General features: G+C 36.1%; 1 protein-coding gene across 1 annotated transcript in view; it reads left to right on the top strand.

Moving 5' to 3' along the window:
• Positions 1-584: 584 nt before the first annotated feature.
• Positions 585-18,254, top strand: part of LOC127158352 (uncharacterized) — a gene marked incomplete at its 5' end in the record, with an annotated part of 125,655 nt that continues 107,985 nt past the window's right edge. The window contains 2 exons of the mRNA XM_051101505.1: positions 585-881; positions 4,712-5,047. Of these exons, the coding sequence (XP_050957462.1) occupies positions 585-881; positions 4,712-5,047 (633 nt within the window). The remainder of the gene's footprint in view (positions 882-4,711; positions 5,048-18,254) is intronic.

Below are 18,254 nucleotides of genomic sequence, written 5' to 3'. Positions count from 1 at the left end.
TTGGATCTGTACATTTCAAATGATCCACAAGTTGGTTATATATATATAATGGGAAGGATTCAACGATCCATAAAGTCTTCAAATTGTTTGTGGTTGTAGTTTAATGACTCAAAGCCCCCCTTTTGTAAAAAACGATATTTGAAGGACGCTTTTTATAAGCTGATATGTACATTTAGTAATTCTGTTGTATTAAATAAAAATAACGCACATGTCAGTTTAAACATTTATTAACACATTAACGCATGTTAATATAACTAAATTCACATAATTTAACAATTTATTAGGTCCCCCTTTAAAGTTCGACGAGGCCCCCTAGTGGTCACCGGTCTCCTCGCTGAGAACCACTGTTTTAGTCCCCACTGACAAGCAATGTCTATTATAAACTATAACAAAGACTGCATTACATTAAAATTAACTGTTGTTGTTTTTGTTGTTTTCCCCCATGTTTATGAATCTGGGCATAAAGACAACCTTTATTTATGTCTTCATTAATGTAGGTTTAGGTTCAATGTAGACTGCAGCAGTTCTCAAGACATTTATTAGTTTCATCTCTGTCTGATTGACTGTTTCTGTTTGTTTTTCAGGTGTGTTTGGTGAGTCAGTGTCAGTGAAGGAGGAAGATTCAGTCACTCTACACACTGATGTTACTGAAATAAAGGCAGATGAAGAAATTGAATGGAGGTTTAACAGCACTCGCATAGCTAGAGTGACTAAAAACAGTGCTGTCTATGATGATGTTGTGGGATTCAGAGACAGACTGCAGCTGGACATTCAGACTGGAGATCTCAAGATCATAAACTTCAGGATCAGAGACTCTGGACTTTATAAGTTTGAGGTCAACAGCCCCAGAGGGTCCCCAGAGAAGACATTCAGTGTCAGTGGTGAGTGTCTCAGTTTTTAATTCAATAATTATTATGTATGTAATTATTTATCACTCTATAAACAATTTTAATTATCTGGATGTAAAATGTTAATCAAAAAAAAAAAAAATCATTCAGTAGTTTTTTTTTTAAAAACTGATATACTGAGCATGTTAAAATTCCTTAATGAGACCAAGTGGCCCAGACAAACAGACTACATGAGACCAAAGTGTTTGACAACTCATGCAGTTTATTGTCCATTGTCAGCACATTTAAGCAATAGTATAGATGCTGATGAACACTCTAAAAAACACATCTTTCAGATGTAAGTGCAATGTCATATAGACATCTCCATGATGTACGTGTGGTATCAGGGCTTTAATTTAGTTCTCACATGCTCTCAAAGAGATGTTTTTTTGTATTGTCTGCTACCCAAAAACCCACTAAACATTGGACATCGGATAGACGTGCAGATCATGTCTATATTGGGTCCGTGACATGGAAAAGACGTGACTACGACGTCATATGCGCAGTACCCAAAGTCACATAAAGTCACCTCTCAAACAGAGAATACACACAAAAAATATGACCAAATACCCCTCTTGGCGAGTATTCTCATAAACACAGATGCTTATGTGTTAAGTTAATGTGAACAATAGACCTTTTTCATAATAATGTCACACAATTTCCGTTCTGACTTGAAGCAGTGCATTCTTACACTGGAGTACGCCCAGTCGCACTACATCTACAAAAAATTTGCCCAATCTGCTAGTCAACCTCGACATGATCACAGCGGCAGGAATTAAAAATAAGTTTCGGCCACTCAAGTATGGCAAGGCTGCAGGCCTGAACAAGATCCCACCTGAAGTACTTAAATCTGTTGACCAGTGCCTTGTTGACACCCTGAGGCCTCAGCAGTTCCCAAGGAATGAAAATGAGGTATGATTGTCACACTTCTGAAAAAAGGCAACATCTCCAAGTGCAGTAACTGGTGGGGTATTACCCTGATACAGGTACCTGGAAAGGTATTTTCCATCGTCCTCTTAAACCCCCACTTTTGAGCTGTTGATGCCTGCCTTAGAGATCAACAAGGGGATTTCCGAAGCGGGCAATCATGCAATGAGAAGCTTTTTGTTCTGCAACAAGTGGTTGAACAATTGCTGGAATAACAACAACAGAACTCACTGTACTTCACTGACTTTGTCAAGGCCCTTGTCTTGGCACCGAGAAATGCTATGCAAGATAGCCTGGGCTTACAGGATCTTGATTTGCTGACATCTTTTACAACCTGTAACTAGGTTTTCACAGTTGCATACGGATGGAAGAAGGGGTAACAGATTTTTTCGCAAATTGAAAATGGTGTACAACAAGGTTGCATGCTTTCGTCGATGCTGCTACTTCTCATCATTGACTTTGTCAGCTGCCATTCCATCGACTGTCTGCACATCGGCATATCCTGGACAGGTGGCAACCTCCTCCTTGCAGATCTTGACTTTGCAAATGTTCAGAACATCGTTTTTGGCCCAACCCAAACGAACTTCACTTATCTTGGCAGTGTCATCTCCTCAGATGGGAACACAGAGCGAGATGTCATCTGTTGCATCAGCAAGGCATCTGCTGCATTACAACAACTTCATCCAATCTGGAATTTACCTTCCCTCTCCTTGTAGATTAAACTGCAGCTCCTGGCCACGATTGTTGTGCCAACGATGACCTACGTGTGCGAAACCTGGAAGATGACAGCCTCATCACTCAAGTGTTGTCCTTTTTCACCTCCGATGTCTGTGCTGCATCTTCAAAATCACTTACCGGGACCATGTTATGAATGTGGAATGATACCGTTGTGCCAACGCACACGACCATCACCAAACGCCGCTTTTGTTTGGCCAGACATACTTTACTCCTCCCTGAACAATGGCTACTTGATATTCTGGCAGCCTGCACAAGGCAAACAACAACAAGGAATACCAAAACTGACGTCTTTGTAAAAAAGGTCTGTAGGTAAGGGATAATGTACATCCAGCCACTTGTTATCGCAGAATAAACCCCGACAGGCTTATCCGCCTGTTGTATAAGACTGAAGGGCTTTATTTTCCGATAACTGCCAGCTGCTAGCACCCGGCAAGTTCAAACTAAATGGACATTTAAGGAATACAGTGCAGTGTAGAGTTTAGATTCTCTGCCCGAGGCCGAGCCCAGACTTGACCCGGGCCGATATTTCCTGCCACTATCTTCGGGCCGGGCCGGGCTGGGCGGGGCCATGATCAAGCATTTGTGTGTGTTTTTTTTTTTTTTTTTTTAAATCATTACTTAATTAGCCTAATTGGGTGGAGAGCTATGCCATAATTATAAATATTATACGAATATTTTAGCAAAGTCGGCCTGAGCAACACGTGTAGGTCTACAAAGTTGCGCAATTTGCAACGCGTGTCATGCGCAGCAACGCTCTAGCTCCCGCGACAGCGTCTCCTCCACTGGCACACATAACACCGGGCCAGCAGCTGTGCTGTATTGTGTATGTGTATAGCTTAAGTGCAACATGGAGCTTGAAGACGTACAGAAAAAAATTAAAACGGGGGAATTAACTTTGAGCAAGTTTGGAGGAAAGTCGGAGGTATGGAAACATTTTCAACAAGTCGTGGGCAGTGACAACATATGTGTCGGCTTTGTGAAGTGCATTAAGTGCGGCACGCTGCTAGCTTATGATAGCAAAAAAACGGGGACTTCCACGATGAACAGACACATGAAGCAGGCTTGCCATGGCAGAAAGGATGATAGTCAGCCTTCAATGTACTCTTTTGTTACTTCTCCAAGCATAACCCTGAGAGCGAGGCAAGCCCTCACTGAGAAATGCATCGAATTTTGCTGCAAGGACATAAGGCCATTTTACGTTTTAAGTGGCACGGCTTCCAGGCGCTATATATTATATATATAATATATAATCCAGGCGCTATATATAAAATATTTATTTTATTTAAAAATATTCTAAAACTTATCATATTTATTAAATATGCCATCCAAAGTTAATTGCTTGTTCATTTTCTGTGTTTATCATTGTTCACGTTTTTTTAAGCAATTTTTTTTTTTCATTCAGATCTATTTGCGATCCATTCTGAATAAACAAACAATGCAGTTTACATGCTTCGTCCTTGTTGCATTTTTCATTAAGATAAATCTAAACTAATTTCTGTAGTTCAAACAACTTAGAATTGTAGTTGAGAACGTCTGTTATAACGGCTCACGTATTAAAAAATAGTCGGGTTTAAATTGGGCTCGGGCTCATAATTACAGTTAATGTGTCGGACCGGGTCGGGCTCGGACACAAGGTGCACGGGTTCGGGTAGGATCGGGTTTAATTTTTTGGGCCCGATCTAAGCTCTAGTGCAGTGTTACCACTTATTACACAACATTTCACCACACAAATAACTATGGCATTAAAACATATTTATTTAAGACCAAAATATTTTAAAATTGTACTAGTTTGTTAGTTATTGTATAATACATTATGGTGTACAAAACAATTGTCGCAAAATGACAATAAAATGTAATTGTTTACATTTGCAAAATTTTGTTCTTACTTGTAATTTTAGATTTTATAATTTTTTTTCTGGAAAACAAGATTTGTTTCTTAATCTCAACTTTTAAATAGTACTACATGTGTGTTTGTGAAATTATGTGTGACATTCACTTTTGGACTAGTTAAAAACCATTGAATAAATTACATTTATTCTGCTGAAAGTTGCATGATGTTTATTAGACAAGACGCAATGATCTCTGTTAAATCTGTTTAGTGAAAGTGTTATAAAAGGAATGACTGACTGACAGTGAAACTGTTTTTGCTTGTTCTTCAGGTGTGCGAGGTACTACAATGAAGCCAGTGTCAGTGCTGGTGGGAGATTCAATCACTCTACACTCTGGTGTTTTTGATTTACAAAGAGATGATGTGATACGATGGAGGTTTGAACATCAAAACACTCCTGTAGCTGAAATCAATAGAACGGCTGGAATCTTCAACACATATGATGGTCCTGATGGGATATTCAGATACAGACTACAGCTGGAGTGCTGGACTGGATCTCTGACCATCAGGAACATTGGAACCAAACACTCTGGAAGTTATGAAGTTGGTATCAGGAGTGGCAGCAGCAGATACACCACACACAAGTCATTCAGTGTGACTGTCAGCGGTGAGTCCATTAAGGTAATAATGACTTTAATTAGATCAGCACTTTGTGAAGATTTAAGATGAAAATTAACATGTATGCATAAAATTAACTGTTCAAGGCTTTGTGGTGCTGTTTAGCAATTCTTTCAAAGAAGATTAGTGCAAAATAACAGATTTTGATTTGCAAATGAATTACTATTATTATTTACTAACAGGACAATTGCCACACTCACTACATGATTTTATGATGTAGTGACACTGCAGCTGTAATATTAAAGGTGATTTTTATACTGACATACAGTCAGGTCCATGTATATTTGGACACTGACACAATTTTCATAGATTCGTATGCCAGCAGAATAGAATTAAAATGAAACAATCAAGATGGAATTGAAGTGCAGACTTTAAGCTTTAATTCAAGGGGTTGAACAAAAATATAACAAAATGCTTAGGAATTACAACCATTTTTATACAGTCCTACCATTTTTAGGGGCTCAAATGTAATTGGACAAATAAATCTAATCATAAATAAAATGCTCATTTTTAATAATTTGTTCAGAATCCTTTGCAGACAATGACTGCCTTAAGGCTGAAACTCATGGACATCACCAGAGACTGCATGGGTTACCTCCTTTGTGATGCTTTACCAGGCCTTTACTGCAGCTGACTTCAGTTGTTATTTGTTATTTGTGTTGTTATTTGTGGGCCTTTCTGCTTTTAGATTTGTCCTCAGCAAGTGGAATGCATGCTCAATCAAGTTGAAATCAGAAGTTTCAAAAACTCTTGGGTTGCTTTTGCTGTATGTTTTGGGTCATAGTCCATTTGTATTACAAAGCGCCACCCAATCAACTTTGCTCCATTTGACTGAATCTGAGCAGACAGTATATCCCTGTACACTTCTGAATTCATCCAGCTCTTTCTGTCTTCTGTCACATCATCATTAAACACCAATAACCCAGTGCCACTGGAAGCTATGAATGCTCATGCCAAAGTCTAATCTGGCCTTGTTTGCACCTTGTTGTGAACCCTCTGTATTTTCTCTCATGTCTCTTGATTGTAGACTTTGACAGTTACACACCTACCTCCTGGAGACGGTTCTTCACTTGGCTGGATGTTGTGAAACAGTTTCTTTACCATGGATAGGATCATTCAATCATCCACTACTGTTGTCCTCTGTGAACGTCCAGGCCTTTTTGTTTTGCTGAGCTCACATGTGTGTGTGTGTGTGTGTGTGTTTTTCAGAATGTACCAAACTGTTGATTTGGCCACACCTAATGTTCCTGTTATCACTCTGATGGATTTCTTCTGTTTTTGAAGCCTAACAATTGTCTGTTTTACTTGCATGCAGAGCTCCTTTGACCGCATGATGTGGGTTCAGAGCAACAGCTACCAAATACAAATGCCAAACTTAGAATGAACTCCAGAACTTAAATGAAGGAATAGCCCACAACTGTTCGTGAAACAGTTTTTGAGTCAACTTTCCAATTACTTGAAAAAGGGTCCTTGAAAAAGGGGAGAGGTACATATCAAAGAGCTGTAATTCCTTAACCTTTCCTCTGCATTTAATGAGAATACCCTTAAATTAAAGCTTAGAGTGTGCACTTTAAGCCCATATTCATTATATAACTGTAACTTGAAAATGTTTTAATCAACAGCTAAAATAACAAAAATTGTGTCAATGTCCAAATATATATGGACTTTATATCTATATAGGTGCTTCTCATACATTTATAATGTACATTACTGGATTATGAAGTGTTTGAAAGTGTGTATCACCTGCATCATTTGATCTGATGAACATATTTCTCTTTTTGTCTTTGTCAATCATTTAAAGGAAATGTCCTGTTAGACCTGAAATGTGCCTTTCTGAACAGTAAAGTGATGTAGAAATTAAAATTAGAAAAACAAATTAATTATTTTTTAAAACAAATTAAACTACTTAGAGTGTCTTAAATAGCTTTAATTGACAAGAAATGTAAACAATATTTCTGTTATTAATGTCTGAGTAGCCATTCCTCATTCACTGTTCTTCATGTGTTCGTTGTGACAGATGGAGTGAAGTCACTGTCAGCGATTCAGGAAGGTTCTGTTTCTCTACAGACTGTTACAGAAATACAGAATGATGATCTGGTATTGTGGATGTTTGGAGACATTGTCATAGCTGAAATCCATAAAGCAGACCAACTATTCTCCATATCTGATGGTCCTGATGGGACATTCAGAGACAGACTGAAGCTGGATAATCAGACTGGATCTCTGACCATCACAAATACCGGAACCACAGACTCTGGACTTTATGAACTGAAGATCAGCAGCAGCAGACGCACCATAAACAGGAGATTCACTGTTACTGTCATTGGTGAGTAGATCAAATCTGTCAATATTAAAGTGATCTTATTTAGATCAGAGCTCTAAGAACAATTCTAAAGTTACTCTTCATATGAATAGTTAAACATTTGTATCTTAAACTATTTTGGTTTGTTGGTCTCTCAGAGAGGTTTGGTAAAAAATACTGCAAGATATCCATACATCTATCATTCAAACTGCTTTCAAAGCTTAATATTGGATTTGTGGATGCTGGAATCTATCAAAGCTTAATGAAGTTTGAGCACCTATTAGATGAGGTTAACAGAGGCTGATCAGGCTTTGACTCATGGCCCTAAAGGTCTGCAAGAAATGTAGTAGCCACTTAGAAATATGGGCATAATCCAGTGTACCCAAAGCCTATAAATCTAAAAGAAAACTCAAAACTTAAACTTAGGTATGCAAATGAGTCATATGAATCTAAACAAGCATGTTCAATTTTGTGGAGACCAGGCAAACGTTGGTGTTATAACAGTTCGGAAGGTTAAAAACACTGTATTTCTATGCTAAAGTCCCTGAAATTGCAATAATAATCACTAGATGATCAGTCATTAGCTCATTCAACTCACTAATATATGGTGTTATAAAAAGGAGACTTGCTCTAAGCACTTTGTTACCTGTCAATTATTTCAAATATCTACTTTTACAACAAAATGTGTGTGCATGTGTGGAAGTATGCTTAGTGTTAATAAGGGTGTATTTATATGTAAGTCAGAGACAGAGTGCAGGCATGTGTGTCTAACTTGACTCTGTATTTTCAGCTTCAGAACTATGACTGTTTCTGTGTGCTTTGCATTGGTGACCAGGACCAAGTTCAAGTCAATTCAAATCCACCACCCCAAGTTTTTTTACTAAAAATAATAATAATAATAGTAATAATAATAATAATAATAATAATCAACTCTTCCTTGCTTTGGTTTAAAATATTGTGATAGTTCACTGTCCTGATTTGTATCGAATTTTATTAATATTATTAATCTGATGAAATAAGGATCACTACTGTGTAGCATGTTCTCAATCATTCCCTAACTGTGGCCAAGGTGGGTTGATAGTTGTAGCCGAATGTTAAGAGAACAGTTGTATTCTCAATCATTGAGGTGTTTAATAGCAAGAACAGTTATTTCAACAATGTGTACAGTACTGTAATAATGTATGCTTACTGTAATGCTTTTTATTACAGTAATCCACTTATGTTTTACATTATACAGTAAATCTGATTTTATAGATACATACTGTAACATGCACACACAAAACTACAGTCTGTGACTGTCTCTCTATCATTACAGTATCAGATCTTCACTCAGTTTATATAGTGCTGATGTTTATAGTTTATAGTGTGTGTGTGTTATAGATCAGACACACATTCACACTAATGACTGTCTGTTTCACGTTCAAGGTCTGTCTCCAGCTGCTATAGCAGGGATTGTTGGTGGTGGTGTTGTTATTCTGGCGGCTGCAGCTTTCATTGTAGCTGCTGTTGTGATACGCCGTCGCCGCAAGATCTCTGAACTACAAAGACAAATGGGTAAGTATCACACAAACAGTTCATATAACATGGGAAAAAAAAAAAAAGAAATACAAGTCTAATGTCCATTAGGATAATAACAGATGAAGGGCAGATACAGATCTTCTACAGGTCTGTAGAAAACTCAGACTTAACACAGTTTCTGCATGTTTGTAGGAGTGTGATGTGCCTTTATAGGAATGATCGTATTAGAAAATATTCAATATTCAATATATTCAATACTATAAAACTATCAATCTCTAAACAGCATTACAAAAGAAACACAAAGGTATTAGAGACAGCACTGATTTTGAGCTTTTTAAAACTGAAGAACAAGTTGTGTGTCATTCTGAACATACTCTGAAAAAGAGAAGTCATATTTTACTCAGCTAACCTAAAAAGAAACTATGTTAAACCAATAATAAATATTATAAAAGAAAGATAAATAGTAAAATGACTGTATAATTATAAATACAACATGAATTATCTGCTGGATCTGCAGCATAAACATAGATGTGCATTGTGCAAGAACAGTACAAGGAAATGATTTGTTTGATAATGTGACTGGTTGGTCTACTAAGAATACATAGAAACATACATTGCAGCATCAGCACAGAGTAATATTACTGGAAAAACATTTTCTCCATCTTGTAAGATCTGATTTATTCTGACTGACTGGCTTTCTGGACCTTCTAGTAGGGTTTTTATTAGTCCGTCTGTTTACAAGGTACCAGGTTAAAGTGCTTTTGAGTATGAAGTAATGACTGTTTTCAAAGGTTGTGACATCAAATCTGAGTTTGATTTGAGACAAATAGTAACAACTAGATTGACAAGCAGAGCTATATATTTTATAATATAACCTATATAACTATAGGATCTTGAGTGTCTGTGACAATGAAAGATTTACAATAAATTAAAATATGTTTCCTTTCAGACAGTCAATGGTTCCTCTTTTCAAGATTAAAGCGTAATGTAAGATGTGTATGATATGGATTCATTCCTGTTGTTCATTCACACATCATGACAACAATAACATCATTAATACAAATATAAAGACAGAGCTGACCTTGTCTTCATCTCTTTTTGAAATAATGATTTTTCTGACTGACTTTCTAATTTTGACTCTGTGCAACAGAGTTATTGTTAAAGTACTGGTCAAATAAAATGGTTAATTTAACAAGTAACCAAAAGCTTAATTTTTTAAACAAATAGTTAATTTAAAGCAGGAGCTCTCACTCTGTGTTCATAACCCTCAGCATTTCCTGTTTGTTACTGTGGCCTTATTAATTAATTTATTTAACACCATTATTACAATGCTGTGTCAGTGTTATATGATGAGTTCAGACTTCAGTTTGTTTTTCTCTTTTGGACTCATGTGATTTTTTTTTTTTTCTTTTCTCACAGATAATACGGTGACCAAGATCCAAACAGGTTTATTAACGAATTCTAATATACTCAAAACAGCATAACAGTGTGGGAACCACAAACAATACCAGACAACTAAAGAGTGTTGGGAAAACAGAACAAAGGAGAACATGTGACTAAAGATAACCAATTAGAAGTCCATGAAAACAAAACTAATAGTCCATAACAAAAATAGCAGAGAATCTGTGAAACATAAGAGTGTGGATAAGCAATCTTTGATGATTAAGTGAGTGAATTGCCCAAACCCGATGTTGAACAGTTTGCTGTTTGCGCTGATGCTGATATTGCACTGATGATATTATGCTCTTTTGTACTAAGAGCCATTTTGACTGATTTACTGTTACGCAGGATGTCACACTGTTGTTACACCTGCAAAATTTTGTAGAAATAAACTCAGGTTAATGAATGTACATATGATTTTTTTTTAATAGTCTTGCACTTAAATGACTTCTTAAAAACCTTGTAAACATCTAAACATTTCATTCCTTTAGAAACACATCACAGTATTTTCAGTTCACATTTTCAGCAAAATAAAATGTGTGTGATTAATTCTGTTGTGTGTTTTTTTGGATTTAGAGAATTCAGTGTGCTAGAGTGAGAGAGTTGTCACTGATTTAGAGAGTTAAAACTCTTTATTTGATTATTTCAGTTAGTGATGATGAAAAGATCACATTAATTCAATAGAAACACATGTTTATATGTCTCATGTAATGAACAGATCAAATATTTTATTGTGATCAAATGTGGATATAAATATCAGTCTAAAGGAAGCCCAAAAGCAAGATTTATGTAAATGTAAATTTTATTTCATTTGAAACAGTATATAAAACAGATGTTGACAATTGCATTTTGAAAGAAACTGTTTTTGAATAATCGTAAACATCACTAAAATGACACAGAAACACTTGCCATCATTTGTCCAATGTTTGTATCTGGATCAGGCTGGTCTAATCCAATGATGCTTTAAAAACTGGCACAAAAGTAAAATGGTTCTGATGCTGAATCTTAAAATCTGGTTTTCAAATCTGGATAATTCAAAAATGCAGTCAGCATTAGAATTTAATTAAAATTAATTTACTTTGCACTCCAAACACAAACATAAACACACCAAAACTTCAGCCACCATTGAATACCTTTGTTGGACCAATTGGGTGGACAGTGATCAGGGTTTGGTTTCTGGGTCCTGACACTCCTGTCAATGTTACAGTGTCAGGATCCACATATGTGATTTTTGGCTGTCTTGCCCCTCTTGATCTTCCTCGTTTAATCTCCTGATTTCCTTCCTTATTCATTTTCCACATGTGATCTGTCTTGTGCTTGTTCATCATCACTTTTCACTGGTGTGGAATTGATGTCCTTTTACATGAGTCCTGACCTGCCATTGTGCCTGTCCTAAATCTGCCGGCCTTTCCAGAGTGCTGTGCCCCCCCTTTCTGGGATATTTTTTTTTGGTGTGTTCTGTTTATTTCTTTCCTTACAATAAAGCCTATTGATCACTCTGTATTGGAGTCCTCCTCAACACTTATTATATTTTTATGTTTCTCTTCCTCCATTCTTAAAGAGTTTCACATTATGGATTAGTAAGTTTTTAGACACACAAAACCATCCAATAATAGACACAAAATGTAGAAGCTGTTTATCCACCCATCAGACCACGACTCATGTTCATACACAACAGAATGAACAAAAATGCATGAAGGTGAGTAAATGGTAACAGAATTAGATTTTTTTGCAATTAATCCAATTATTGAAAAAAAAAAAGTATGAAAAATTTTATTGCTTATGGCAGTTTCTCAAAATGGATGAAAACAAAATGAGCAATATCTTTGTTTTCCCTCTTAGCATAATCATCACTTCTGCACAATTTGCAATAAGCTATTACTGCATAAATGCCACAATTAAATAATGCTTTCCATTTTCATTGCAGTGCATTTACTCTTAAAATGATTCACGTAGTTTGCCCTCAGTGGTGTCAGACGAACATGACATATTCGTCACAAAACAGATATGTGTGATATGAAGAATAGTGGAAACTTCTCAGAAATGAGAAGTGTTGCTAGAGCTGGAAGTACCTTCTGCTGAAACTAATATTTCTTATCTGTAAGATCACTGCATTAATATGCAGATCAACATTTGATAAAAATCAGTGACAGACAGATGCATATGCTGCTGAACACCAGTCTTTTTGGTGTCAAACATTCATAGGTTATTCACACTTTATTTTGCAGTGAAACAGTTTCGCCTGAAGAGGAATGCAAATTGTGAACGTACATGCTATACAACGAAACACTTTTCACACCTCAAGACATGCACACACTAATGTACATTAACCACAGACATCTAGTATAGACACATTTTCATGCACATGCTGTCTATTAAAACCACATTATTTTCCAGGTATAAAATGAGGCCTTCTATGGAATGATTCTAATACTGTAAGTAGACACCAACATAATCTGTTTACTACTAAAATTAAATGAAATCTAAATTAAATGGCTACTGTAATTCTGCAGATTTTATTGCTAAAGAATTCTGTGTGGTTTAAATTTGACCCTCAAACAACTTTTGATATGAATGCACTGAGAGAATAAGCTGCTAGAACAAATGAAGTGGCTGTTTAAAGTCAGCTGCAGTTTTCATGTACAATATATGTAGAAGAGTTTTCGGGTTGTCTAGTACAGCTGAAACACAAGTTAACAGGATCACAATAAGGAAATCATTTGAAAAGTTACTCAGAAAAAGTCAAAATTACACAAACCATGGGCACACTAAAGTCACTGCCTAAACAGTGCCTGTAAGCACAAATAAACTGCTTTCACATTTTAAAAAGCCTGTTTTGTTTTTTTTTGCAATAATCAGCATTCCAGTGTGCATATAAGCACACTGCCTGTGATCAGAAGATCATTAATGAGGAAACACCATCGCAGAGAATTTAATTAACGTTTGTGGGCAACACTTGCGTACACTGCATCATTCTCCTGTTTAACACTCTGAAAGAAAACACAGAAATACAAAGAGACAAGTTGTCATAGAGCCAACGATATAAGCAATGACAGATTAAGTAAAATAAATTAATAAACAAATCTAAATGCAGAAAATAATTTGCACAACATAACTAGGCGAGTTAGGAAGTAGTTAAAGTAACACGTTATTGATTTGGTTATCTTTGACTGATATGATCCTCAGGCTTTAGCCATTGTACACTATTAAAAATGCTGGGTTATTTTATTTATTTATTCATTTATTTAACCCAAATGCTGGGTTCACCCCATTGGGTCATTTTATTGGGTTATTTTTAATATTTTTGTTACCCAGGTTCTGGGTAGTTTTATAACTAGTTCTATAACTAAGTTGCTGGGACATTTTTACCCTGGGTTATTATTTTTTTCACCTGGGTTAAACCCAGCTGCTGAGTAACACTCAGTAGGAGCACAGGTTTTTTAAGTCCTCTACAGGAGAAGTTCTTAGCGCCGTCGTTTGCACTTCTTCAGCGAAATAAAGGTTTGTACACATTTTATGTAATTTATAAAGTCTTTACTGTGCTGTAAATTCTATTATTTTCAGAAAGCAACATAAGGATGAGATGTCAGTTGACTGCGTCAGCAGCGGTTGTTTTGCCGAATGGAAAACGCCTTTTGCTTTGCATAAGACAAATTGATTTTATTCGTTATTGTACTAGTATAATCCTAAAATATGTTCTCTAATGTTTTTGGAGTTAGCCACGGCATCTTTCAGCTACGAGTGAAACACGAGGCCGCGGTCTGAAGTTCTCAGTTAACCCGGTGAACAGCGGCCCTTCACCGGCTCAGATTTTGGGGACAAACCGGTAAAGAGCGACTACAGAGAACGGTTGAATACACTAAAATTAAAATTCTACTTTTAAATGTTACGTTTTTTATGTCTAAAATGCTTGTTAATCGAGTTTAAATGTATGTAATATTGAAACTATGCTGTATTCACCCACATTCAATTTGTCTTGTATTCTGTCCATGTTCTTGCTTAATAATAAATGTTTATCTTTTGAACATTACTGTTGCCTCTATAAATTTTGTGTGTGTTTTTATAAGTTCCAGTCAGTTAAACAAGCAATATAATAAGTTGACTTAAATAAAATAACCCAGCATGTTTGGTATTTAACCCAACCAGTTGGATCAAAATAACCCGGCGTGTGTTCTGTCCAATATTCATACAGTGCTAGGTTGCCACATAACCCAATTTACAGTAGGTTGTTTTTAACCCAGCATTTTTTTAAAGTGTAGCACCAGTGTTGTACATTTATGTCAGGAGCACCATTTACATCCAGATATTACTTAAATTACAGAGAGCCAAACATCATTTTCAGGAAGGTTTGCTAAATATAAAGTGTGATTCTTAGTTGCTAACAGTTGTGGGTAAGTAATTCACACAATTGCTTAATAAAAACCTGCTTTGAAATTATTTTGACAAACATGTTTATTTTCAACATATGTGTGTTGTGTTGAAAAATGTGACATAATGGTCCATCATTAATAGGCAACTGCAAAATGCAGCGCAGGACCAATGAGTACTACAATAACACTTCAGATACCACTATTAACTAATATGGAAAGAAGATGAATTAATCAGTAAGTAATAGCAGCAACAGTGTTTATTGCTTCCATCTTGTTTTGTAATTCATTTTATAATCAAATTATGTCATTCTTTTTTATTTATTCTGTGGTTCTCATGGTAACTGTATGAGAAAGACCAACTGTGCCAAGAGTCATGATGGTCACTAACGTAGCACTGTTATAAAAGATCTTACCGTTCTTTGCGCGTTTCTCTTGTAGAACATTGGATCAGTGTAAGTGATCTCTTCTGTATGAGTCTGAACTGTTTGAACAACAATAACAGATGCATTAAAACAAAACACTATCTTAACTTTTTTCTTTATAAAAATATTATTTTATGTTTATTATTAAAGTAAATCCTTTTTAAATACTTAAAAAAAATACTTATTTTCACAGCATCAGTAGGTAACACTTGCCTTCTTGATTAGCTTTTCTGTGTTTCCAACAGATGTAGAAGAGTCCTATTGCAGCTACAATCAACAGAGATCCAGCAGCAGCAGAAATCAACACTATCAGAATGACTGAGCCTGGAAAATGAGAAGGAGACTGTGAGCCTGGTGCTATAATGCTGAAGAGAGCCATTAGTGTGAGTGAATGTGTCTGTCTATAACATCATAATTAATATCTATAAACATCAGCACAGGTGGGTAAAGAAGACAAAGAGCTGTTATGATAACTATAATGACAACTATATTGGCGTCCACACATACGCATGATAAAATCTCGTTTAGGTGTGCACTGCCGTTAGGCTGTCTGCTGCTAATGCTTATAAATTCTGACTGGCTGTCAATGTCTTTATCGTTCATTAGCTGAGAAAAATCTTTTTGAAAGTAAGTTTAATGACATTTTCCCAAACATGCATTCTTAGAGCTAGTAACTGTCAGGAAGACCATTTCTTTTACTGGTTTCAGAAAAAGAGCTCAAGAATGAGTTAAAGAGAAGGCTACTAATGCTTAAAACTGGTTCAGCTACATACAGAGACCGATTTGTTTTTGGCATAAGTGTATGGTGCACTGAGGGAGAAAAAAACTTTTTGGCCATTAGGAAGCTAACTGGACAACAAAAGTGCACCGAAAGTGCGGCAACAAATTCAAAATGTTTTTCTTTGCTTTTTTACTTTTGTGTTTTCTGAATGGATCCGTATATACAGTAGTCAACATTTGAAGTGGATCAAAAAAGTTCATCAAAGTTGTCCTAAGACAAGAAGAGGGTATTGCTTTCAATTAAGGACAACTTTGATGAAAGGTTTTGATCCACTTCAAATGCTGACTACTGGATATATTTATATAGAGTCAGGTTAAGGTATAGTGCAAGGTATAGTGGTCTGTTGGCATCTCTGTGTAGTCATGTTTGGTATTGCTCTTGACAAATCAGATGAAATTGCGCATGTTACATTTCCAGATGAACGTTATAATAACCCCAAACTCTCAACAACATGCAGAGATGGAGTTTGAGATGCTCCACAAGTAAATGATGAATCTACACGCATGTAAGTAATTAAAGTGCATATATTAAACCTGCATCGCATATATTTATTTAATTGAATCATAGTGTTTGTGAATTCTTAAAGGAACACTCCACTTTTTCTGAAAATAGGCTCATTGTCCAACTCTTCTAGAGTTAAACAGGTGAGTTTTACCGTTTTCGAATCCATTCAGCCGATCTCCGGGTCTGGCGGTAGCACTTTTAGCATAGCTTAGCATAGATCATTGAATCTGATTAGACCGATAGCATCTCGCTCAAAAATGACCATATATAATGACAATATTTTTCCTATTTAAAACTTAACACTTCTTACATTGTGTACTAAGAATGACGGAAAATGAGATGATGTGATTTTCTAGGCTGATATGGCTAGGAACTATACTCTTAGGCGTAATAATCAAGGAACTTTGCTGCCGTACCATGGGTGCAGCAGGTGCAATGATATTACGCAGCACCTGAAAGTGACCACCACTAAGTTTGTGTAGATGCAGAGTTGCAGCCGGCAACAGTTGATGGCTGTGTAATATCATTGCAGGGCGGAAAAACGATGTGCGTATAAATCATGATTCAGTCTTCTAGCAATTCGCATAGATTCAATAATAATTAAAAAAAAAAAAATCGATTACCCATTTATAATAATAATAATAATAACATTATGTTGTCGGACCAAAATAGCAGCAGCAATGGAGAAGGAAAAAAAATACACCCTGCCCCATTTTCAGCAAGGGCAAGTGTTTGGAAAAATATCATATTAATTATTGATCTTTTGTTATTATGCGTAGTAGGGATGTGCCCAAATAGTGAACCTGTCCCGGAAATCGGACAACGTGTTCTATGGAGCCACTAAAGGGACATGGTTAACCGCGTGCTATTGGTAGCCTGTTACATTACAGAACATAGTTCAGTATATATTTAATTTACCACATAAACAGAGTAAGGAGAAAGTAAAAAAGTAAAGAAAGTAAAAGTAAGAAAGTAAAAGGCGAACTATACTTAGAGAACATATTGCTGTATTGTTTTCCCTTTTATTTCCTTAAATTTTCTTTAGTTGGTCTTAAAAAGTCTTAAATTTACCCTCATAAAACCTGCAAAAACCATGTTTATTTTACAAACGCACAAAGGTCTGTTGCTATTGTGAATGTACACAAATAAACATAGACACTTAACAGCTTCAAATGATGTATATCCGTTATCAGTGTGACCCAAATCAACAGAGTATTTTTAGTGTCTTTCGCACTAATCATAAAAAAGTGAGCTGGTTGCGCCGGTGCAACCGTCGACCCCAGGGAGTTAACCCTCTGGGGTCTGAGGGTGTTTTTGGGCTCTTGAGTACTTTTGACATGCTCTGACATTTCCACTTTTTTCAGTTTCTTCTCAACATATTAATGGATAAAGTCTGATAACACGATATACAGCACAAAATGGGCTACGATAATATGTAATCAGCATGCATGTACAAGTTTGTATTTCTGGGATAACAATATTTATGCATGGTCAGTGAAAAAAATATAATTCTAAGTGGCTAAAATAAGGCCTTAAAACACACACTGAACATTTGTTCACAAGACTTTTGAGAACTGGATGTGGTAGACTAGTTTGTTTTGCTACAAATATCATCCTGCTTTCTCATTAACAGAAACCAATATATTGATTTAACTTTTGTAAGACAACCATATGCAAGAGAGTGACAATGAATACAAAGAATGCTAATCAGTGAAAACTGAATGAATATTAATGTGATTTGCACCTCAAAGACAAAGGATCCTCCCCTAAGGGGCCCATCATTGTGGAATGTGACTAAGAGTCAAATCACATTCTTCTTCTGAGGTAAATACAAGGCTTATTTCTCACAGCGCGTTCTT

The sequence above is a fragment of the Labeo rohita genome, unplaced genomic scaffold, assembly GCF_022985175.1.
Source record: "Labeo rohita strain BAU-BD-2019 unplaced genomic scaffold, IGBB_LRoh.1.0 scaffold_147, whole genome shotgun sequence".
In the NCBI taxonomy this organism is placed as follows: domain Eukaryota; kingdom Metazoa; phylum Chordata; class Actinopteri; order Cypriniformes; family Cyprinidae; genus Labeo; species Labeo rohita.
The sequence above is the reverse complement of the archived record's forward strand: the minus strand, read 5'-3'. Positions and strand labels throughout refer to the sequence as shown.